Source organism: Gekko japonicus, unplaced genomic scaffold, assembly GCF_001447785.1.
Source record: "Gekko japonicus isolate JY-2015 unplaced genomic scaffold, Gekko_japonicus_V1.1 scaffold292, whole genome shotgun sequence".
NCBI lineage: Eukaryota > Metazoa > Chordata > Lepidosauria > Squamata > Gekkonidae > Gekko > Gekko japonicus.
In genome coordinates, this window is record NW_015173131.1 from 49731 (window position 1) to 74092 (window position 24362).

The window sequence follows — 24362 nt, forward strand, 5'->3', positions numbered from 1 at the left end:
CAAGCCTCCAGCCCTCCACTCCAAACAACGCCCCCCAAGCCCCTCTATCCACTCGCCACTTCTCCTACCGCAGGGCAAGCCCAACGCCACGGAGAACCTGTCCAAGACCCTACTCCGCATTTCTCAGCAGCAAATAGAGATGGCTGGTAGAAGCTCTCAAAGCCCCCCCCCCTTCTCCAGCCTGCACACCAAGACAAGCCGGCATATGCTTCTGCAGCCCTTCCTCCAACCCCCTTCTTACCTTCTTCCCCCCTCTCTGTCCTCCTCTGTTTGGTGCATTGCCACCTTTACCTATGGAAATTCCTGGAGATTTGAGGGGTGGAGCCTGGGTAACAATTGTTACCACTCTCCAGGTGAGGGCTACAGCTAACTCAAAAATACAAATGCTCTTCAGGTAGCACAGATCAGTCCCTCTGGAGAAAACAGTGCACTCTGTCATTATACCCTGCTGAGGTCGCCACAGGAAGCTGACACTGTTTGCACAAAGCCAGAGCACTCTCCCAGAGCCTCTTTCTAGATCTCGTATTTATTTCCACAACGGGCCTTATTTCTAGTTGTTATATACAACAGTAATAAAGTTAGATCACAGTGTTAGAGGACAGTGCTTTAAAAAGTATAATACATAAAGTGGACACTGCCTTAACTATAATTTTATTGTCTTTATACTCTGTACTCTTCTGTTTATACATTTTGTGGAATGATAGGAATGTGGGAGTCTTCCTGACCTCCTCAGGCAGGACATTCCTCTAGGTGAGAGTCACAACAGAGAATGCCCAGGTGCAGGCAGCTGTTGATCTTGCCCATTTGACAGGGTGGCACATCAGAAGGCTTCATTCTGGTGAGTGGAGCTACCTCAGCAAAGCATATCGGAAAAGGTGATCTTGAGATACACAGGTCCAAGGTCGTGAAGAAAACAAAGAGGAAGAGATTGGATTTATACCCCACCCTTCACTACCCGAAGGAGTCTCAGAGCGGCTTACAATCTCCTTCCCCTTCCCCTCCCCACAACAGACACCCTGTGAGGTAGGTGGGGCTGAGAGAGCTCTTGAGAGAACTGCTCTTGAGAGAACCCTCTGAGAGAGCCATGACTGACCTAAGGTCACACCAGCAGCTGCATGTGGAGGAGTAGGGAATCAAACCTGGTTCTCAAAGATTGGAGTCCGCGCTCCTAACCACTGCACCAAACTCGCTCTGTAAAGGGCTGTGTAAGTGATAACCAGTACTTGAAATTATATTTGGGAGCTAATTGGTAACCAGTGTAGTGACTGTAGAATAAGCGTAATATGCATACTCCATGTAGCTCATGTTAGTAATTGAGCCACAGCATTCTCTACCAGCTGGAGTTTTCCAGTAGTCTTCAAGGGCAGACTTATGTAGAGTGCATTACAGTAGTCTAGCCATAAGAAATACAAGATCAGAAGTCTGGTAGCACCTTAAAGACTAAGGACTCTTATTTCATCATGAGCTTTCACAGGTCGTAGCTCATTTCCACAGATGCTGTGTAGAAGAATTAATTTTACATATTTCTGTAAGGAAAATCACAGAAGTGTGATGACACCCCATCTCCAGACCTAGAAACCAGGGACTTAAGGTTTACACTGTACAATTTTTTTGTTTGTTTTTTAAAATACTTTTATTTTTATGACTGAAGCTTTTGAGATTGCCTTCATTGCGGACTAGAAGCAATGCCTGGATTCAGTGCCACATGGCATTCATCTGACCTATTATAAGGGGATTATAGGCTTTAAGGAGCCACAGTTGGCTTGATGGAGACAACTAAGGAACAGGTTTATTTCAGCGGCTTGTGTGGTTTGATTGGTTCTTTGTTTTACTTTTTGCCAGCTTTCTCAGTATTACATGAATAAAGTTACTGGAGAGCTGGGGCCTGAGAAAGCATAGCAGTTATGAAGTAAGATTCAGGTTGGGTAGTCATGTTGTTTTGAAGCAGCAGAACAAAATTTGAGTCCAGTGGCACCTTTAAGACCAACAAAGTTTTATTCATGGTATAAGATTGTGCAAGCACACTTCTTCAGATACAGTGAAACAGAATTTCCTTAACCACTACATATAGGAAGAGAGAGGGTGCGGGGTTAGTTGCCAGGAAAGGCTCCTTTGAGTCAAGATGCGATTATAGCTGAGATTGGATTACAAATACAAAAGTTACATGGAAATGAAGTTTTGAGTCTTGTGGCACCTTCAAGACTAGGGGTGTGCAAAAAAAAATTCGGTAAAATCCGGATTCGGATTTATTGATCCCGAATTTTTTTGGGAAACCCCAAAAAACCCAAATATCTATACCGGTAAAGCATAGATATCCGAAAATGTTCAGGAAACCCAAAAAATTCGGGTCCATTATATCCAATGAGGCCATTGAAGTCAATGGCAAAAATCCTCTGGAAAGTTTGCAGGGGGCTGGGGGGGAGGGGGTTCAAGGTAGAGGTTCCAAATTTGAACCATGGCTGCTCCAGCCTCTCCCCAAATGACCCCCAAAGTTTTGAGAAGATTGGTCCAGGGGGTCCAATTCCAAGGGCATCCAAAGAGGGTGCCCCCAGATCAGCTTGCTGCCTTGCTGGTTTGCCGCCGAAATTCAGTGGCAATTCGGCCCCATTATATCCTGTGGGCCATTTGGCACAATATGGGGCTTTACCGGTATAGATATTCATGTTTTTCTGGGAATCCCGAAAAAATTCAGGTCCAAATCTGAATCCGAATTTTACCTTTTTATTTTTGCACACCCCTAGGAGGGGGTTTAAGGGAGAGGCTCCAAACTCGAAGAGTGGCTGCTGGAACCTCTCCCCAAGATACCCACCAAGTGTCAAGAAGATTGGACCAGGGGGTACAATTCTACGGACCCCCAAACAGGTTGCCCCATCCCTCCATTGTCAAGACCAACAAAGTTCAACTCTGGGTGTAAGTGAGAACTGAGAGACTTAGCATGTGTAGATACACACTCGTTCAGATACATTACAGATTTCCTCAAATATTACATGTAGGTGGGGGGGTTATTTGCCAGGAAGAGCTAATTAGAGTCAAGATGCATAAGTGACTGAGCAATAAATACAGCTAAGATTGGAATAAATATAGCTAAGGGTCCAAACTGATGTGATCAGCAAACAACATCATATACAGAAGAATCTCAGCCATGCTGAAAGGAAGGCCATAGACAGTCTCAGGAGCAATTAAGATATTATAATTAAAGAGGCAGACAAAGGTGGAGCCGTCATCATGAATAGATCAGACTTAATCCAGTAGGCTCAAAGACAACTCTCAAATGCTGCTTTTTACAAACAGGAATACAAAAAGAATTGAACAGGATTATAAAGGAATTAACAGATCCTTTCAAACACACCACAGGATCCTTTTATCTTCTACCCAAAATACACAAACCCGACAACCCAGAATGCCCCATTGTCTCAGACTTAGGCACTATCACCCTGGGGGTATCTGGATATATGGACTCTGTTCTAAGACCCTATGCCATCAGCATTCCTAGTTATGTGCATGATACCACAGACTTTCTGAGGAAAATACAATATTTGAACAGCCTTCCAGAGTATCTTATTTTAGCCACCATGGATATGGAATCTCTGTATATCAACGTCCCACACAAAAATGGATTATAAGCCATAAGGAATATGATTTCTGACATCTGACTGTGCCTTTTTGATCTCACACATAACCTCTTTCAATTTGGTGGCAGCTTGTTCCTACAGATCAATGATACAGCACCTGCATGGCCCCATGATATGATGCACAAATCTGTGCCCCGTGTGCTCCTGGGGCCGAATTGGAAACATACAGGCAAAGTCCAACAAGCTATATGAATATTTGTTTATTGCAATGAAACAGGAGATACGGGGGCTGAGTACCTTTTGGTCCCCAAGGACACCAAGCTGTATCCTCCATAACCAGGAAGGGCAGAAGGTCTTATACCCCAAGTGACATCACATATAATTTACACATTAAAGAATCTCTAATTGGTACCAAGCAGGTAACATCATGGATGCATCATTTGACTCCAAACTTTACTATTGGTCTCTCCTTATACTGGTCATGTATGTCAGTGATTGCATTTGCTTATCTGACTTAGAACAATGAGAAACATTAGGGAACACTGGGACCCTTTCTGGCCTCAGCGAAGCTAGCCTCCCTCCGCCTTGCTTTTGGAGAGCTAGCTGATAAGGGTTGTGATTCACCTTAAACTTAGCTCTTGGCAGGTTTCCCAGTACCAGATGCTCTTTCCTACAAAGGAAATACATTGTTTTAAGAACACTGAAAATTTGTATACCACATAACTTCTAGTGCTAGGTGTCCTTGTAATTTCCAAATAGCATTCCATTCTATTGCATCCTAATTCCATCCACAGAGGCCTCTAATAGTGCTTCTACTTAATATAACTTCTTATACAGAAAAATACGATTATAAAGTATATATGTTGTACTATAGATTTCTTCCATCTGTGCTAAGTACCAACATCTGAATATACTATGATTAAACTCTTATGAAGGCACAGTGGCATTTGTCAGCGTATAAACATGTCAGAGGAAATGTCAGAACTCGCATTCAGAAATCACATTCATTTTTCCCTTGTCCTACATGGCTGATTTGGAGCATTGCTTCCTAAACTCCCACCTCTCTTATATCTGTGATACATTGGTAACATTTTTATTGTCTGGACACATGGTAAAGAAGCCCTGGACATTTTCCACCAGGCATTCAACAACTTCCACCCGACCATCAACCTGAGAATGAACCAATCTAAGCAAGAAATACATAAACACCGCCTTATACCAGAAACCTACTGACTGACAAATATACCTACACACCTCCAGCTACCATCCGAAACATACCAATTGATTAGTTGTATACAGCCAGGCTCTATGCTACAGCTGCGTCTGCTCCAGTCCTACAGACTGAGATTCTCACTTGAGGAATCTGCAACACTCCTCTTTGGAACTAAAGTATCCACCGGATGAAGTCAAGAAACAGATTAACAAAGCCAGAATGGTACCCAGAGAGAACCTGTTGCAAAACAGGTCCAAAAGAGTCAATAACAGAACACCACTAGTAGTCACATACAGCTCTCAACAGTTCAACGCATCATCAACGACTTACAACCTCCACTGGTTAAGGACTGCTCTTTTTCACAAGTACTGGGGGGCAAATCTTTTTTCGCGGACAGACAGCCCCCCAATCTCAAACAGCTCCTCACCCACAATAATACAGCATCTAATTTGAACATGGTTGCTGGAGAAGACTCTTGAGATTCCCTTGGACTGCAAGGAGATCAAATCAGTCAATCCTAAAGGAAATCAAACCTGACTGTTCCCTGGAAGGACAGATACCGAAGCTGTAGCTCAAATACTTTGACCACCAAATGAGAAGGGACCACTCACTGGAGAAGACCCTGATGCTGGGAAAGATCGAAGGTAACAAAAGAAGGGAACGGCAAAGGATGAAATGGTCAGACAGTGTCATAGATGCAATGAACATGAAGTTGAGCAAACTTCAGAAGACAGTAGAAGACCGGAAGGCCTGGCATGATCTGGTCCATGGGGTCGTGAGGAGTCGGACTCGACTGTGCGACTGAACAACAACAACAGTTTGAACATGGACACTGGTACCAGAGCTTGCAGTAAACCTAGATGCCAGCTTTGTTGCCACATACACCCAGACAACACAATATTTGGACCTAACAACATCAACTACACCATCTCAGGCTTATTCACATGCTCATATTCTAACACTGTGTATGCTATTGCTATTAAATGCCAATGATGCCAGTTGGTTCTCTACATAGGGCAAACAGGTCAAACCCTATGCCAAAAGATAAATGGACACAAATCTGACATCAAGAATCACAAAAATGAGAAACCTGTAGGAGAACATCTCAGTCTCCCAGGGCACTCAACAGGGGACCTCAAAGTAGCTGTTGCAAAGGTATTTCAGAAACAGACTGGAACAGGAGATTGCTGAATTACAAGTTATTACAACACTCAGGACAATGAAATTCCCTGGGCTTAACAGAAGTATTGGCTTCTTATCTCACTACACATTCCAGTCTTTGGTTTGAGAGTTGATTGGCCAAGGCTCCTTGAGGGCAGAACTTGCAACTGTCTGTCACACACCTGTCCTTTTAAATATGTTGTTTGAGTGAGATTCATGCAGGTTTTTCCTGAGCAGCGTAAACAAAGCATTACAAGGGGGACTTCCAGTTTCAGCACGGCGGTAACGGTCAGCTCCGGGACTTGCTCCCAAGAAGCCACTGGATCACCAGGATTTTTTAACAGAGTTTGAGAGCTCTCGAACTCCATTGGGCTCCCTGGAGAGGAGCCCAAGCAGGGGGCTTGATTCAGACTCCCCCGCAAGTGGCAACAAATAGGTGAAAATTGTGGATCGTCCCGAAGCAGGACCTGTGCAAGAGCACCCATGGCAGCCATGGAGGCCGAGCCGTGACTACTGAGGAGGAGGGGGAAAGTAGTAAATCTCATTCAAACAAACCAAAGAGACTAACACTGTGAGTACCTGTAAACTGCAACAAGATAAGAAAATCTTTTACCTTCTAAATAAAAAGTATAAGAAAATGGAGGGGTGAAGAATTTTTCTCTCCCCCCCCCTTTTCTTCTCTGAAGTGGTTTGGAAGAGGAGTGAAAAGGATTTTTTAAAATAATCTTGTAGGCTAAGAAGAAACGGTTGTCATTTGACAATAAAACTGGCCCGACACATTTATTATCTGTATAATACCTTACTGTGGATTACAATATATTTGAAAAATTGCTCTTCTTGGATTAGACTCTACTTCACTGGAACTTTCCTTTTATATTTAGAATTATAATTAAGCTATTTGGCAACACATCAAGATTCATTAATGGATTATAATTAAGCATATTTTATCATTATTTGGATTACAAATTAAGATAACCATTTAATTTCTGCTTAAAAGAAGAAAGAACTATTACATTATTTGGAACTCAAATTTGAAGGTAAAATACCAGAAACTTGGAATGAAGCCTTCATTTCTTTGATACATAAACAAAATACTGACGAGAAAGAAATAAAAAACTATAGGCCAATCTCACTATTAAATGTGGATTATAAAGTCTATGCTTCTATTCTGGCTGCAAGACTGAAAAGAGTACTAATACAAACAATTCCTCAAGATCAAGCAGGCTTTCTCCCCAAAAGACAACTTAGAAACAATGTAAGAACTATATTAAACATAATAGAATATTTTGACATTCATCTGGAGAAACAGAGGGCCTTGATATTTTTAGATGCTGAAAAAGCATTTGTTAATGTTAGCTGGAATTTTATCTTGGAACAACTTTTAAACTCATAATGTGGCAAAGAATTTTATACAATAGTTAGAGCAATCTATATTAAACAAGCAAGGCTTCTTGTTAATGGTGATTTATCATGAAACATTGAGATACAAAATGGAATGAGACAAGGATGCCCATTTTCACCATTATTGTTTATATTTGCTCTTGAAACATTGAATGATATGATCAGAGAAGATGCACATATTAAAGGCCTCAAAATAAGAGAAGAATATAAGCTTCAAGCCTTTGCAGACGATTTGATATTTATTTTAGAGAACCCATTGGATTCCATTATGCAACTAATAAAAACTCTGTAGCTGTATGGCCAGGTTGCTGGACTGAAAATTAATTTTAATAAAACCAAAATGTTAGTAAAAATATGACTAAAGATCAATCCCAACAGTTACAAGAATTATCAAGCCTGGAAGTTTTTTAAAAAAGTGAAATATTTAGGAATAAATATAACAAATAGATGTAGTTCCTTGGTGAAAGATAACTATATGGAACTCATAATGGGAATTAAGAAGGATCTGGAAAAGTGGGAAAATGTACAAATATCATTGATGGGAAGAATAGCTACAATAAAAATGAATATATTACCAAGATTGATCTTCCTATTCCAAACAATTCCAATCCTCCAAAATCAAAAATATTTCAAAGAACTTGACATATTGATGACATAATTTATATGGCAATACAAGAAACCAAGAATAAAACTTAAAGCTTTACAAGATGCAAAAGAAAGAGCTGGAGTTGCATTTCCAGATTGGCTTTTATATTATAGAGCAGCAGCATTGACAGGGCTAAAAGAATGGATTACATGAGAAAATACTAGATTATTAATGTTAGAGGGCCATGAACTTTTATTAGGTCAGTACATGTTTATATGGTATGGAAGAGTGGATACGCATAAATACTTTAAACAACACCTTATTAGGAATTCCCTATTGAAGGCATGGGAAGAAGTTAAAAGACTTTTTTATTCCAAGATACCAAAATGGGTGTCACCACTTGAAGCCTTCATGAACCCAAATTTATTTTTAAAAAATACGCTGATAAGATATGAAGATTTGTTGGACAATAAAAATGAACTACAACCAACAGGAAATATTAAAAAAAAACAAGAATCCAACCTAACTTGGTAGGAAATAGTACAAATAGAATCAAGATATACCAATACAAACATGACAAATGGATAAGATATTGGTGTATGCTGATGAGAAATTGATTAAGAAATTGTATGTATTAATGTTAGAAAATAAGACAGAAGATGAAGTAATCAAAAACTCTATGGTTAAATGGGCGCAAAACTTAGGTCATAATATTGATTTGGACCAATGGTCACAGGTATGGGGGGGGGGAAATGTAAAGATTACTAAAGCATTTTCATACAAAGAAAATATTTATAAAATGTTTTATAGATGGTATATCACTCCAGATAAATTATCAGAGTTTTACCCTAACCTACCAAATGATTGTTGGAAGTGTCAAAAAAGTTGTTCTTTTTTCATGTGGTGGACATGTTAAAAAATATTGTTCTTGGATTCATGAATTGTTTTTATTGACTATATTACCAGAGAACTGTAAAAAGCAATCTTATTATACATGTAGTGACAACTGGAAGAATATTTTATGCTAAGTATTGGAGAAGAAACGAGGTACCTTCAAGAGAAGAAATCATAAACAAAATGCTTGAAACTGCAGAAATGGATAAACTGACTTTATTGTTGAGAGGACAAACTGAAGGAAACTTTGAAAATACATGGTTAAGATTTTACAAATGGGTTGAAGAATATAATGAATGCAACCAACCTTGAAGGAAATGAACTTTCTTTGTAATTACTTGCAGAAGACTTTTACAAAAATACAAGGCGGAATATAGAAAATAAATAACTGAACATTGTATGAGATACTTAAACAGACAATTTAATGATGTAATGGAAACCCTCCAATTTATGTCTGTACTAGGAATAAGGCCCATTGTGGAAATAAATACAATGAACACTAGAAAGAGGCTCTGGGAGAGTGCCAAGGCCGTGGGCACTCAGCATCAATTTGCCATAACAACCTCAGCAGGGTATAAGGACACAGAGTCTACCATTTTCTTCAGGGGAGTGGATCAATGCCATCTGGAGAGCAGTTGGAATTCTGAGTGATCTCCAACCCTCAGCTGGATTTTGGCAACAGTGGTTCCCCATGAGGGAATAGCTGGTTTGGAGGGCAGAGTCTATGGCCCCGTACCTATTTGAGGTCCCATTGCTCCTCAAACCTCACCCTTTCCAGGCTCCATTCCTCAAATCTCCAGGATTTTTCCACCTGGAGTTGGCAACCCTATTTTCTTCCCAGCCAAGCATCAATGTACCTTCATTTCCCCCTCACTGTTCAGCTTTCCATCCCCCCCCCCCGCAGCCTCTACTGTGCTCTGAAGCCTTGGCTGTCATGGGGGGAGGGGCCTGTCAGCAGGCTAGAAGCACACAATGAGTTTTCTCCCGAAGGCCAAAATAGGTGTGGAAAGGGCCTTTTACTGACCAGCAGCAAGCACTGAGGGGAAAGTAGGCTTCCCAGCTCTGAGTAGGGAAATACCTGGAGATTTGGGGGGTGGATCCTTTTTTTTTTTGGCCCCCCAGAGGGGATTTTTTATTGAATTTTTTTAATAAACTACAAAACTACAATGAAAAAATGGGGAGGGGTAACTACAGCTAGGAAGAAAGGAAAGATAACCACAACTAACTAAAACCCCAAGTATTAATGTTAATCTCAAAATGCTAGCATTACTTTGAACATAGTCGGCTATGCTATATTTTTTGTCTTTTTATCCAATATTTTAACCATTTGAGAGAATCCCCAGAGCATCCCCCAATAAAACTAAAGTTTAAAGGCACAATTCAGAGTCCTTCAGCCTTCATTTTGTCTTACCCTTTCTAATCTTCAATTTATATGTACACTTGGGGGCAGCCGCCCCCTTGTCAGAGAGAGAGTCCTCTTCGGGAGAAGGCAGAGGTGATTCTGGTAGCATCCCTGTGGGCACGTCGTCCGTGGTTTTCACTCCTGAAGGAGATGGCTGTGACACCGCCTCTGACCTTGCCGCAGTCCTCCAGACATGCTCCTCCAGGGTCCCATTTGGCACCCGCATCCCGACTGGCTGTCCTTGACCGCTTGGAGGTTGAGAGGCAACGCTTCTCTCAGCTAGGCTACTCGGACAAGGTCTTGGCAACCTTTCTGGCCTCCAGAAGGCAGTCCACCATCCGCATTTACGACAACACCTGGAAGGCCTTTGTGCGGTGGACTAGGAGGAAGAAGCTGGATCCTCTGTCTCCTACGACTGCTGATATCCTTTCCTTCCTACAAGACGGTTTGGACTCCGGCTTGAAGGCAGCCACATTATGGAGGCAAGTGGTGGCGTTATCTACTGTCCTTCCTCGCATAGGAGGATACAGACTGACCAGGCACCCCCACATCCAGCTGTTCCTACAGGGGGCAACAGCCAAGTCGCCACCTCAGATACACAGGTTTCCAACCTGGAGACTACACACAGTTTTGTCAGCCCTTACCAAGGCGCCATTCGAACCTCTCAGGGAAGTTGGAATGAAGTGGCTCCAGATGAAGACGTTATTCTTGGTGGCGAAAACCTCAGCCTGGCGGGTCTCAGAACTTGGTGCTCTGTCAGTCAAGGCCACGCTCTGCATTTTCCACAAGGATAAAGTGGTGCTTAGGACCGATCCTAATTTTCAGCCAAAGGTTTCCTCCGCCTTTCATCGGGCTCAAGAGAGCGATTTGCCTACCTTCTGTCCCAAGCCACAACATCCCAGGGAAAGTTTATGGCACACCCTAGATGTCAGACAGGCTTTGAGGATTTACATTGTGCGCACTGAATCTATTCGAAAGACTGAGTTCATGTTCGTTAACATTTCTTTTCCGTGTATGGGTGATCGTATGTCCACGGCATCCATCAGCTCAGTCCTGAGGTCGTGCATCACGGAGGCTTATAAGGCGTCGGGAATGGAGATTCCCAAAGGAATTACGGCTCATTCCCTGAGAAGTGCAGCAACCAATGCGCGGCATTCATGAATTGAGCATCAGTCGAGGAGGTCTGCAAGGCTGCTATTTGGACATCGGTATCTACCTTCATTTGTCACTACAAGCTAAACACGATTGCGTCAGCCGACCGCAGCATTTGGAAGAAGAGTCCTTCGGCACATTCTCCCTTCGGCTGAAAATGATGACCCACCCATATAAGGGACACTGGTTTTGGAGGTCCCATGGAGATGTCCTCCACCTCAGAGGGAGAGTGGCCATTGGCACTTACTTCTCCTCCTCTCGGCCCTCCCACTTTCATCATCGTCTCTTCCTATTTTTTCTCCCTTCCCCCTGAGGGGAGGTTTTTATTGATTTTTTTACAGACTACAAACTATAACTGAAAATATGGGGAAGGGGACTACATCTAGGGAGATGTATCCAGTCTGCTGAAGAACAAAGGCTATGTTGTCTTTCTTCCCAAGGAAAACCCCTTCTGCCTCTGCTTTACCCTGTCATCTGATGACAACACTTAGATGCTGGATTCTTCCATACACATTGACCGGAATGTCCTGACAGGTGCCTACCTCAGATTCCCGTTTCCATCCCTTATAAGAAATAGCATTTGTGGCACTTTGAATACAGGACCCCCTATTTCCTTAAAGGCCAGTTCGCTTGTTAGGGATAATCTAAGTGGGTTGAATCCATTCTGGCTTTACCAGTGTACTTTCTGCTCCTAAGTCCCTGAGAGTAATTTTGTCCTGCCCACTTAAATTCATGTTTCCAGAAAATCCCTGTATGTACTTTCTGGCATTTCCTATACAAACATTTCTGTGGTGGGTTTTTCTAGGGGTATATCTGGTTCTGGTATTGAGATACCACATTACATTTCTTGGGGATTTCTGAGGTAACTTTCTCTTAGTTCTGAACAAATCCTTTTTTAATACCCTGGTTTTTCAAAGAGAAGGCGCCCTCTCTCCTCTTCACATTTGGGCCTCTCGGTGCTGGGTTTCTGAGGGGTGAAGTTTTCATACCTTTTTTTACTGTTTTCTTGGCTCCTGAGGTGAATTTATAACTGTCCATTTCAGCCTCTGTGTTGTCCATAATTTCCGCTGCAGTAGTTATGGAGGCAGGCTTTTTATCTTTAATTATCCAAATGTATTGTTTTGACACCTGTTTATAAAATTGTTCCAAGCCTATGGGTGCCTCCAGATCTGCTTGTGATTTAATTTGGCTCCCTTCTAGCTATCCATTAAGCTTAACCAATTTACAGCTAGCTTCACTATTAAGATTCTCTGGGCAATTTATGTAAACCTCTGAAATCTCTTCTGTACCGCTGAGAGTCCATGACACCTCTCCGCCCTTTGTTAATATGTAGACTCCTCAAGGCTCATTTCTGAGTAAAGTTCATTTAACCCAGAACCTATGTAAGATTTGAGATAAAGTATCCTTTTATCTTCAGGCACAACAATATCTTTTTTCAAACAAATGAAGACACTCCCTATTTCATCTCCTTTTTTTACTCCCTGAAAATTCTTTATCAGCCTGAAGTAAATCATCTAGGGTTTTTGTTGTTGTTGTTGTTGTTCTGCTTCATACCTAAGCCTTAAAGTTTTAACTTATGGAGCTCAATTTCCTGTTCCTTTTCCTTTTCTTTCAGGGCTAGTTTTGCCTTCCCCCTCTTTGTCAGGGCAAGTTCCAGTTCGTTTTCTGTGAGGGTAGTCTCTCTCTCCAGTTCTTTTTTCTTTGAGAACAGCTTTCCTCTCCAATTCTTTTTCTATAAAGGCAGCCTGCCTCTCCATTCTGGCCAGCTTCACCTTAATTTTCTAGATATCTCTCTGAGTTTAACAGTCTCCTCAGCCATAGTTCCATCACCTACTCCTACGGTTTCAGCTACTTTCTCTACCACTATTGTTCTTTGGAGTGATCGTGGCAAACTTTTATTTCACAAAGTGTTTTTTTTGTGTGACTCAGGAAGGTATTTACTTTGGTGTAAACTCAAACTCGAGTCGGACTCGACTGTGCGACTGAACAACAACAAAACTCAAAATAAAATTTTACTTCAGCAATAATAGTAGCTCTGTAAAATGTAAATGACCTGATGACACCCTGTCTCCAGACCTAGAAACTAGGAACTTAATTTCACACCCAGGGTGCTATCCAGCTTTCACCTGTCCTATTATCATAATGTGTCCTATTATCATAGGGTGAAAGGAACCACATAGTAGGCTTGATGAAAACAACAAAAGCAAGTGTACTGCAGTGGTACCTGTAGCTTGGTTGTTTTTGTTTTCCTTTTATCCAGCCTTCTCAGTATTATAGGAATAAAGTTACCAGAGAGCCCGGAGCCTGATATTACGAAGCAGGTTTCTTGTTTGACTGATCCAGACTTACACCATGGAGCAGAACAGCTTTTGACTGTTTTTGACACAAACAGCATCCAAGCCCTATCTATCTTCAAAGGATCCCAAAGTCCCTAAGGGACTCCCTGCCTAACCAGCACACCTACCTTTGTGCTTTGCCCAGGAAAGGTCATACCTTGAATAAACCTTTGTTGGTCTTAAAGGTGCCACTGAACTCTAAATTTGTTCCACAGCACACCTTCTAACCCTTTTCCTGCCAGAATGCAACTACCCTCAACTCTTGAACAACATTTGAGTCCAGTGGCACATTTAAGACCAACAAAATTTTATTCAAGGTATGAGCTTTTGTTGGCACACACACTTCAAACACAATGAAATTTCCTGAGGACTGGAAGGTAGCTAATGTCACTCCCATCTTTAAAAAGGGTTCCAGGGGAGATCCGCGAAATTATGGGCCAGTCAGTCTGACGTCGATACCGGGTAAATTGGTGGAAACCATTATTAAGGAAAGAATTAGTAGGCACATAGATGAACAAAACCTATTGAGGCAGACTCAGCATGGGTTCTGTAAGGGAAGATCTTGTCTCACTAACCTCTTAGTGTTCTTTGAGGGGTTGAACAAACATGTGGACAAGGGGAATCCAATAGATATTGTTTACATTGACTTCCAGAAAGCTTTTGATAAAGTTCCTCATCAAAGGCTCCTAAGTAAGCTCAAAAATCATGGGATAAAAGGACAAGTCCTTTTATGGATCAAAAACTGGCTAATTAATAGAAAACAGAGAGTGAGTATAAATGGGCAATTTTCTCAGTGGAGGGTGGTAAGCAGTGGGGTACCACAGGGATCAGTACTTGGTCCACTGCTTTTTAACTTGTTCATTAATTTGGAGTTGGGAGTAAGCAGTGAAGTGGCTAAATTTGCGGATGATACAAAGTTGTTCAGGATGGTGAAAACCAGTGATGATTGTGAGGCACTCCAAAGGGATCTGTCAAGGATGGACGAGCGACTGGGCGTCAACATGGCAAATGGGGTTCAATGTGGCCAAGTGCAAGGTGATGCACATTGGAGCCAAAAATCCTAAATATAAATACACGTTGATGGGGTCTGAACTGGCAGAGACTGATCAAGAGAGAGATCTTGGAGTTGTAGTAGATAACTCACTGAAAATGTCGAGACAGTGTGTGACTGCAATAAAGAAGGCCAATGCTATGCTGGGGATTATTAGGAAGGGTATTGAAAACAGATCAGCCAATATAATAATGCCCCTATATAAATCAATGGTGAGACCTCATTTGGAATACTGTGTGCAGTTCTGGTCACCACACCTTAAAAAGGATATTATAGCTTTGGAAAAAGTGCAGAAAAGAGCAACTCGAATGATAAAAGGGTTGGAACACTTTCCCTATGAGGAACGGTTAAGGCGCTTAGGGCTCTTTAGCTTGGAGAAACGATGACTGAGGGGTGACATGATTGAGGTTTATAAGATTATGCATGGGATAGAGCAGGTAGAGAAAGAGGTACTTTTCTCCCTTTCTCACAATACAAGAACTCGTGGGCACTCAATGAAATTGCTGAGCGGTCGGGTTAGAATGGATAAAAGGAAGTACTTTTTCACCCAAAGAGTGATTAACACATGCCACAGGAAGTGGTGGCGGCTACAAGCATGGATGGCTTCAAAAGGGAATTAGATAAGCATATGGAGCAGAGGTCCATCAGTGGCTATTAGCCACAAGGTATAGATAGGGACTCTGGGGCAAGTGATGCTCTGTCTTCTTGGTGCTGGGGGGGTGTCAACAGTGGGAGGGCTTCTAATGTCCTGGCCCCACTGGTGGACCTTCTGATGGCACCTGGTATTTCTGGCCACTGTGTGACACAGAGTGTTGGACTGGATGGGCCTTTGGCCTGATCCAACATTGGCGTCTCTTATGTTCTTATGAAATGGAAATAGAAACAACAGCCATACATATTGAGGGTGGGCAATAACTTAGCATACAGACCAATGAAGGTGTTTTAACAGATTAAAAGAATAACAAGCTTAGTTATATGGCTGTCATCTGTTTGGGCTCAACTTATGGGGGGAAACATAGCAAGGAAATAAATGTCAGAATTGGAGACTGATGTATCCTTAATGGTGAGAATCTGTCCTTAGGTTCCATCCCTCTCCTCTCACAGCATCTTTTTGTTTGAAGTGGCGTGATTGGCTGTGTAGGGTTATTTCCCTTGTCCCTAGACCACAGAAATACATTTAAATCTACCATTCCAAAGTACATTAATACGTAATTATATTCTTAATTGTAAAGAGTAATAAGCTGAGACTTTGGGTTAACTAACAGCATCCTTTTCTTAGAGGTGTTACGTCAGAGAATTCTACTTTAGTATATTGCATATATATACCCTATACCCTAATATATTGTGTGTGCGTACACACAAAGACACACACACACACACACACACACATAATGCAGTGTTCCCTCTAAACTAAGTTAGTGTGAGCTAGCTCACAGTTTTTTAACCTCCGGCTCACACATTTTTTGTCTTAGCTCAGGAAGGATGGCTCAAGAGCAAACTGATTTATGCAGCAGCCAAACTGCTTGCTCACAACTTTAATGCCAGTTGCTCACAATGTAGAGTTTTTCCTCACAAGACTCCACAGCTTAGAGGGAGCATTGTAATGTATACCCTCAACTCTGTCAGTTGGCCAGCAGTTAAACTGCCAAACTTTCTCCTTTTTTCTCTTTTTGACATTCTAGTGCACCATTTGGAAGTGATTGGGAGAGACAGCGTAGCTGATGTTAAGTTCTTTTTTTCTTTTTCTTTTTTTTTTTGTAGTTAACTCTCCTAAAGAGGAGAGAATTTTATTGCTTTAAATTTTTCAGAAAAAGGGGAGGGTATATAGCGGGATTAAGAAAAGTGGTGAGTGGTATCTTTGTTAGTAAATTAATCTTTTATTAGTAACAATAAGTTCTTCAGTTTCTTCGGTTTTTGACTGATCAGCTTTCATCTTAACCTGTAAAAAAACAATATTTTTAGTAATGTTAATAGTGTCCCTTTGGGTTAGTAAAGTCCTTTAATGCGCTCTCCGAACAAATCTTCAAGTCTTGGGGTTTCTTCCTTTTACATCCCTCAGGTTATAAGATGGGCCTTTAGCTGCTCCTTCTTCTTCCGGTTTCATGTCCTCCTCTCCGAGCTGCTGTCTTCTTCTCCGCTCAGTACTTCCCATTTTGCGAGTTCTGCCTCTTCCTCTGAACTGGCATGCCTCTTCAAAAAGTCTTGAGCTTTGAAAATGGAGTCAATCTTCTCTCTTTTCTCTTCAAATTTGAAAAATTTGATCTCTGGTACGCTGCTTAGTAAACTTGACTACCACTTCTGCTGGCAGGTTATTCTTCTTTGTAAAGTTGGAGTAGGCTCTGTGAGCCAAATCCATCTCTTTGCTTAGTTTATCCGCTTCCCTGCTGGTCAGTGGTGCCAAAGCACTCGCCAGTATACTCCTGAGATCTTCTTTTTCCACCTCTTTTATGCCTTGAAATCGAAGAGTGGATTTTTCCATTTGTAACATCAATAATTTATTATCTTGTCTTTCTTGATGTTTTTTCTATTTTGCTGACCTTCTTCTTGATTTTTTGTGTATCTTCCGTTGATACCAGACACTTCTGTGCAATTTCCTCTATCTTCTTGGCTGTATCAGTCAATTGTTTCTGCTAGTTACTAAGGGCACTTCCCATGCTTAGCAACGTTTGGTTAATTTTCTGCATTTGGTCCAGCAGAGGGCGAAGAATCTCGCTTTCTTTTTGAGTGACAACCTGCTCTTCAGGGCGGGCACTAGAACCGGAAGTGCCTGATGCCTTCTTCATCTGCTTGTCTGAGACTCGCTTTTGCCCCAACATCTTTGTTTTTTGTTTACTTTTCAAAAGTTCGTGCCGCACAGCTTGGGAAACAATCCCTTCAGTTCGCTTTTACAAATCTCCCAAAAGGTAAATTTTGTTTTTCAATTTCTCCCCCTCCCACTCTTCTCTTATATAAATCAGTCTCTTTCTGTGGGGGGGGGGAGTGATCCGCCCTCCGCCCAAGTGCTTATTCAAACGGGGGGGGGGGTGCACTTAAAACTTTTTCTTTCTTGATTGTCAATTCACAGTTTGTAGCTGGACGTCTTCTCTCGTTAACATTTCATCGCTTTACCACTCCGATGGTCCGGTGGCGTTGCTAAGTCCCCATTTGGGACACAGCGCAGCAGGGCCATCGGGGCTTGGGGAAAGCCTCAATTTTCCGACCTTCTGGTCGGTAAAGAGGCTACTCCCCGGTGCGCCCCCTGGTTCGGAGCCTTTAACTAAGGCTCCTTAGGGTCTCCGCTTGTGCGGATTCCCCCCCCCCCAGACCGTGTGTGGGCTGATCGCCTCCGGGAGCTCCCGAGAGAGCGACCGCCATTCGCGTCGCCGTGGGCGGAAGTTCGCTGATGTTAGGTTCTGTAACGGTATTGGCTAAGTGCATATGGGGACAAAGTTGGCACATAGATATGGCTCCTGAGGTTGCATCTCTTAGAATCAACAATGGACCACCAAACAGAGACACAAGCCTAGGAACCAAACCCTGCAACAGACCTCAGTGCTAACTTTGTTCAACGCCATGTTAACTGCATGTCTTTGGATTAGTTATCACTCCTGCCACTTTCCCCATTGATAACAGAATTGGCATCCATCATGAGGCAGGTCCAAGCAAGAGAGAAATGAAGCTGATTTACTGATCATAGGCAGCAGTCCTTGCTCTGCAAGTGAATTGTCTGTGAGTGCATGGCAATGTGGCAATCATGAAAGCTATACATAAATTCAGCGAGAAAGCCAGTGCTGCAGGAGAAAAACTGATTGTGATACAGCCAAGAGGAGTGGCAATAATTGACAGCCCAGCAATACGCCTGTCAGCTAAGTCCAGAAGCATTGATGTTTAAAGAGCTTTGCAGGAGGACATGCGCAGTTTGATCAAGGATGACATGTGGGACCACCAACAGTATAAGAAGTTCAGAGGGGAAAAATAGATGAGGCATAAATGCTTAGGTGATGGGATAAGTCGGGGAAAATCACCAGTGCTACAGAAAAAAAATGAGTAAAATCCCAGATGGGCAAATAGAAGGTTTTGACGTTCCAGTCCACCATTTGGAAGTGATTGATGGAGGACCCTAAGACAGTGTAGCTGATGTTAGGTTCTGTAATGGTATTGGCTAAGTGCATATGGGACCACCAAACAAAGACACGAACCCAGGAGCCAGTTGTCACTGGGAATAATCATTGCACCAATACAAAAAAGAATAATCCCTAGAATACTTACCAGCAACATTGGCTTGAGTATTAATAAAGAACAGTTAAAACAGGAGGGCTGTACCAGTCACTGAAATGAAAGACAGCAAAGACAAATGCTTGATAGCACAGTGTCAAAGTGAAATTTATTGATAGCATCCTAAACAGACATATTTTATGGTAGCTTCAAGAGACCTGAAACATGTTATAAAAGGAAATAAATTTTCATGAAAAACAGTCAAAATATAGGATATTTAAAAATACACAAAAGATACCCGAGTGAACGAGCATGAGTGAGACTATTACGTATTTTGAAAAATCCCAGTCACTACAAATATTATCATAATGCAGAGAACAAAATATGTATACTGTAGCAAACCAGTATAGAGCTTTGTCCACCAACACACACACACATACAGATAAAATCATATGTCCCAAGTGTAAAATCACATAATGATGTATGAGCCAACAAGTTTGAAAGTATATGTAAGAACTAAACTCTAAGTGTTTATCTACAGTGCTTTCCCACCGCTGCTGAGCTCATAGGAAGAAAGAAGACAGAATGGAGCAAGTCCTTCATGTACAAGAGATATGCAAGAGATCTAAGTCCTCATTTAACCCACGAGGAACAAAAGTACCCGATCTCAGAAATCCAGTCTCTTTTTCTAAGTAGCAAGTTATCATTAATGCTAGCTAGTTCCTGAATGGCCCACAATGACAGGTCTGGGAGACAATGATTATTGCTCTATAAAATGATAACTAGAGGAGCACCTGCTTGTGTAAGGCAGGTGTTACTTTTATGTTCTGCAGTATGAGTTTATAGATTCCTCTGTGGGGGTTTTCCCAACATATACAAACACTCTGTCATATAGCACATTGTTGCTGGAGCACAAGGAGTCATTGCTCTCAGGGGTTTTTTTGTTTGATGATGCCATGATGCCAGTTGATAAGAGTGTGCTTCTTGCAGAAGGACATGCTTGACTTCATGGAATGTTAGACTGTGGTCCAGTATTATTGTTATGAAGTCTGCTAACTGGAATACCAACCCTGATCTGGGAACACTGTGAATATATTACTCAGCAATTTTCTATGTGTATTATGAGGAGGAGGAATTTGATTCTTCAGGAGATTGGTAGGGCCATTAATACTTTGACACAGAGTGACCTAAACATGTTTTTCTGTGATTCACTGAAAACTAACATGTCAACACACCTTGCCCAGAGAAACATAATTTGGAATGATCTTTTTAAAAATAAAGCAAAATAACTTGTGAATCTGCCCAGATACCATGAGAGAGGGTGCATATAACTTGCTGGAAGATATGGTTATACCTACTATTGCTTGTTCAATTTATTTAAAGCTGAGTTTTAAGATAAAACTACTTGTGTGGCTTCTGCATTCAAATTTGGTTATTGAAGTTGCGCTAGAACTGACCAGGTATGATTTTAGGCTTGTATTCTATAAATACCGGAAGTGTCTTGTGACTATAAGAGCCTGCAGTAGGAAACGTAGGCTGTTTTTCACTGCATAAAGTAACTGCTTTTTTTCCTTTTTAATTTGAGGTCATCTGCCCTGGCTTCCAAGTGGTTTGGACCTATTAGAAGTTCCCGTAGCCTAATGCCATGAATGTTGCAGCGGACAATGTGGAAGAAAAAGCCGTCCATTCCTGGTCAAGGATCTCCTCTGCAGGACAGAAAGCATTGGAAGAAGCTCTCCGAGTATTCAACCCCATGTCCAAGGACCTTTCTGACACAGAGACCCAGCTGGTAGCCTTTCTTCAGGGTCTGAAGGAGGAAGGCTACCAGCCCACAATTCTAAGGAGCAAAGATGTGTATGGGTACAGCTCATGCACAGCCAGCACACCCAACCAGATGAAAGGCAGCCCCCAAGGCTGCTCAAAAATAGCCGCCCCTCTTTTGGACTCTGTTAAGGCTCCCGCCCGAAGCACAGTAACAATGGCAAAACTATCTGCCCCCCTAGCAGGTATTACAGTAAGTTCTCCTAAGAATTCTCCACCATTGTCCAAGAACAGCAGTTCCACAAATCTCCTGTTGAATTCATTGAAACGGACACGCTCGCACACATCAGAAGCCTCAGCAGTGGGCTTCCCTGCTAACATGTACCCTGGTGTCTATCCAGCCATGAGGCTCTCTGTGGTGCTGGAAGCCTTGGTCCCACTGAAAGCCACAGCATCTTGCCTGGAGTCCAGATGCAAGCAAGGGCATCTTGGGATCTCTCCCTCAGACCTTAAGCTTCTTAAGGCAGCTAATGCATCCAGACAACCTCCAGCAGTCAAGGCCACGAAAACACCACCAGGCCAGCTGGACCCCAAAGGGTATAGGCACATAATAAAGAAAATGCCAGATTCCACCGCCCTGACTGTCGCCCTTTTGAAAGGGCCAAAGGGTGGGGTACTGCGGGAAAGCAATGCTTGTAAAGCCTCTGGAATCCTGAATGGCAGGATTTCCGGAAGCACCTCCCAGAGCTCCAGTGCAGGGGCCTCCAGAACTAAAGAGCCATCAGTGGGCAAAACGGAACGGAGAGCAGGTGGCGGTCCACAGGAGACTGCTGGGCAGAAAAGGAAAAAAGCTGAGGACAGGAAAGAGTTGCCACACAGAAAGAAACCCGGTTCCATTCCATCCTCCAGTAAACCAGAACTGGCTTCGAACACACCTGACCTGCTGAAATTCCGGGCCATCAAGGTGGACAGCTGTTCAGACGATGAACTGAGGAGGAGGGCACAGAAGATTCTGAGGGTTAATCTGTCCCCCGTTATCAGAATCCAGCCTTTGCCCGGCTCTCACAGTGTGCCCTGAATCAGCTACAGTGGAGCCGTGTGGTCACAACATGGGGATGGTCAGACCACCTTCCCAGCTCTTGAGCTTGGCGAGGATGTAGTGACACGTGTCTGCAGTCCTGGGGCAGCCGGCCACAGCTTGGCAGTTGGGGGGAAGTTTCTGCAAAGCTGCTGGATTATAGCACCGTGTTTAGAAATGCCCGAGGGAGGTCTCTGAGGCTCTGCTGAGAGAAATGTGGAGCAGAGCACTGGCTTCCTCCAGAACACACTTCTACAGTGCTTTTGTAAACATGGCAGAGGGCACGACCGGGAGGCGGCTGCACCAGGAATACTGCTGTACTGTGATTTCTTCCCCGCCCCTCCCCCCCCCAAACTGTAAATTTTGCTGGGTTTTATTTCAATCATATTTTGTATACTTATTAAATATAAATATCTACTGACTCATGTAGTGCCTGAGGGCTGTCAGAATGTGACCACCTCTCTGTCTTGTTCCCCTTCTCTAGAATTGGGTTCAAAAGCTTTTCTCCCTCACCCTTTTTGTGGTTGTAATGGGAAAAGAACAAGACCTTCCTTTCCAGTATTGCCTCCCTTGTTCACCATAAGCCTGGGTAGGTAGCTTTTCTGTGATCTGGTAGTCACCGAGTGGTTGTCCAGTGCTGCTACCACTGTGAAGCTGGTTGGGGTTCGTATTTACATGCCTGCTGGAAGAGAGTGTGTTGCAACTGAATGGGAAAGTGGAATCGGAGGAAACCTGCCCTTTCTCTGGTTTCTCCGGTATCCTTCTCCCTTGACTAGAATGTTGACACGCCCCCCCCAACAGGTTGTGAGGCTGCAGCAGTGGAAGAAGAATGGTTGCCCCAAGTAACAAAAGACTTTGCCAGCCTTTTTGAGAAGGTGACAGAGGGATGGACTGAGTGCCCATCATGCCCTGAGTGAGTAGAGGAGGAGGCCCCACAGAGCGTTGCCAAATAATGTGCCATAGGGGAGCACCTCTGTCTGTGGAGAAGCTTTCTGAAGACTTGGTGCCTCGCCACTTCCTCGGTAGAATTCACAAGGGAAGCCTGGCTTCCGGCCAATGTCCCCTCCACTTTTGTCTGTCGCCTTCCAAAGGGTAACCGTCCTGCAGAACCCTGTGGAGTTAACTGTTCTATTACTCGTGTTGGTTAAGTTAGAAAATGAATCTATGGCTTCCTCTGAGCCTAAGAACTTGACAGCTGGTATTGTAAACAATACCTTCAGGTGCAATTTTTAAAAACATCTCTGCTACCAGATGTCCCAGTTATGTCCTGTCCCTTTCTGTGGAATGGATTGCCATTATGCTTCTGAATGTATCTGACTTGTCCAAGCTATCTAGGTTACAGCTGCTGCAGAGTAGTGTCAGGAGAGTCCTGGGCTTGAGGAAAGGGATGCTCGATGTAATTTCTTGCTCTGTGTTGTGAAGGGAGTAGTCATTCTAAAAAGATCACAGAGATTTCTGGGCTTCAGACCGCAGAGGGTTCAGCAAGATACACTTGCCAGAATCTTTCAGTATTTTACAGTATCATTTTACTTGGTTTCCAGAGGGCACATGGACAGTAATAGCTCTGTTCTTGCAAAATTTCAGTCACCAGAATTCTCTGGGCGCAAAAAGTTATCAGTTAAAATCACTTAAAGCTTTTATGTGTAGGGTGCATGGCTGACGAAACCCAAGTTTTCTTGCTAACAGAATACAGGTTTTGCTGTGTTACTGTAATTCTTAGGAAGTGGTCATCGGTCTCTAATAGTTTTTGGGCTTCATTATTTAGCTACTGATAGCCATTTCAGAAATTATACAAATTAAGATGATAAACGGGGGTGTTTTCAGAGCACAGATGGTCGACCATCTCATCCTGTACAACTTTTTAAATTCTCTTAAAAAAAAACCCCATAATACTTGGAAGTTATCACATTGTCTTTGACAGGAGTCTTGCAGTGAGTGTGGAGGCGTTGTTGGGGCCCTCCCATTCTGTGGGCTGCTTTTTTACACTCCAGATAGTTTCTCTTGTGGAGTAAAGCTGGCTCAGCCCAGCAGCAGGTTTCTGGAGGATCCCTGGTACACTCTGCGGTAGCTTTCACTTTGAGAACTATGAGCCAATTTTTGCACAGTGCTGAACCTGACCTTCTCCCAGCTCTAAACTGCCTCACTCTTCTCTTCATGGGCAGCTGGCAAACGCTTTGCTTCACACAGTGACCAGTGTCACCACCTTTAGTCATGCATCTTAAACTGAGCCAATGCTGGGACAATCTTTGCTTGCACCTCCCCCCCCCCCCCCCCCCGGGAATATACTGATTAGCTCGGTATTAACCTCCTGAGGGTGTCTGGAGCTTTGTATCTCCTGCTGTTGAGCAGCAATGAGGAAAGTTAATGTGCCCCCCACCCCACCCTGTGTCCTCAGTACTTGGCCTGCCTCAGTCAGGTCACTTTCAGAAGTCAATCTCTCTGAATTGAAGAGAACTGACATTCCCGTAAGTTCTTGTGTCATTGGTATATAGTAACAGGATAAAGAAAAGGGCTTTTATACACTGCTGGAGTTTTCTCATTCATGATTTTGCATAAAGCCA

The 24362-nt window shown here is 42.8% G+C and overlaps 1 protein-coding gene across 1 annotated transcript in view; it reads left to right on the top strand.

Moving 5' to 3' along the window:
• The window catches only part of CCDC71 (coiled-coil domain containing 71), a 34048-nt gene extending 11882 nt beyond the window's left edge, over positions 1–22166 (top strand). Inside the window, exon 2 of the mRNA XM_015422128.1 lies at positions 20548–22166. Coding sequence (XP_015277614.1) covers positions 20608–21801 — 1194 coding nt within the window. The 5' untranslated portion in view covers positions 20548–20607 and the 3' untranslated portion in view covers positions 21802–22166. The remainder of the gene's footprint in view (positions 1–20547) is intronic.
• The last annotated feature ends 2196 nt before the right edge of the window (positions 22167–24362 follow it).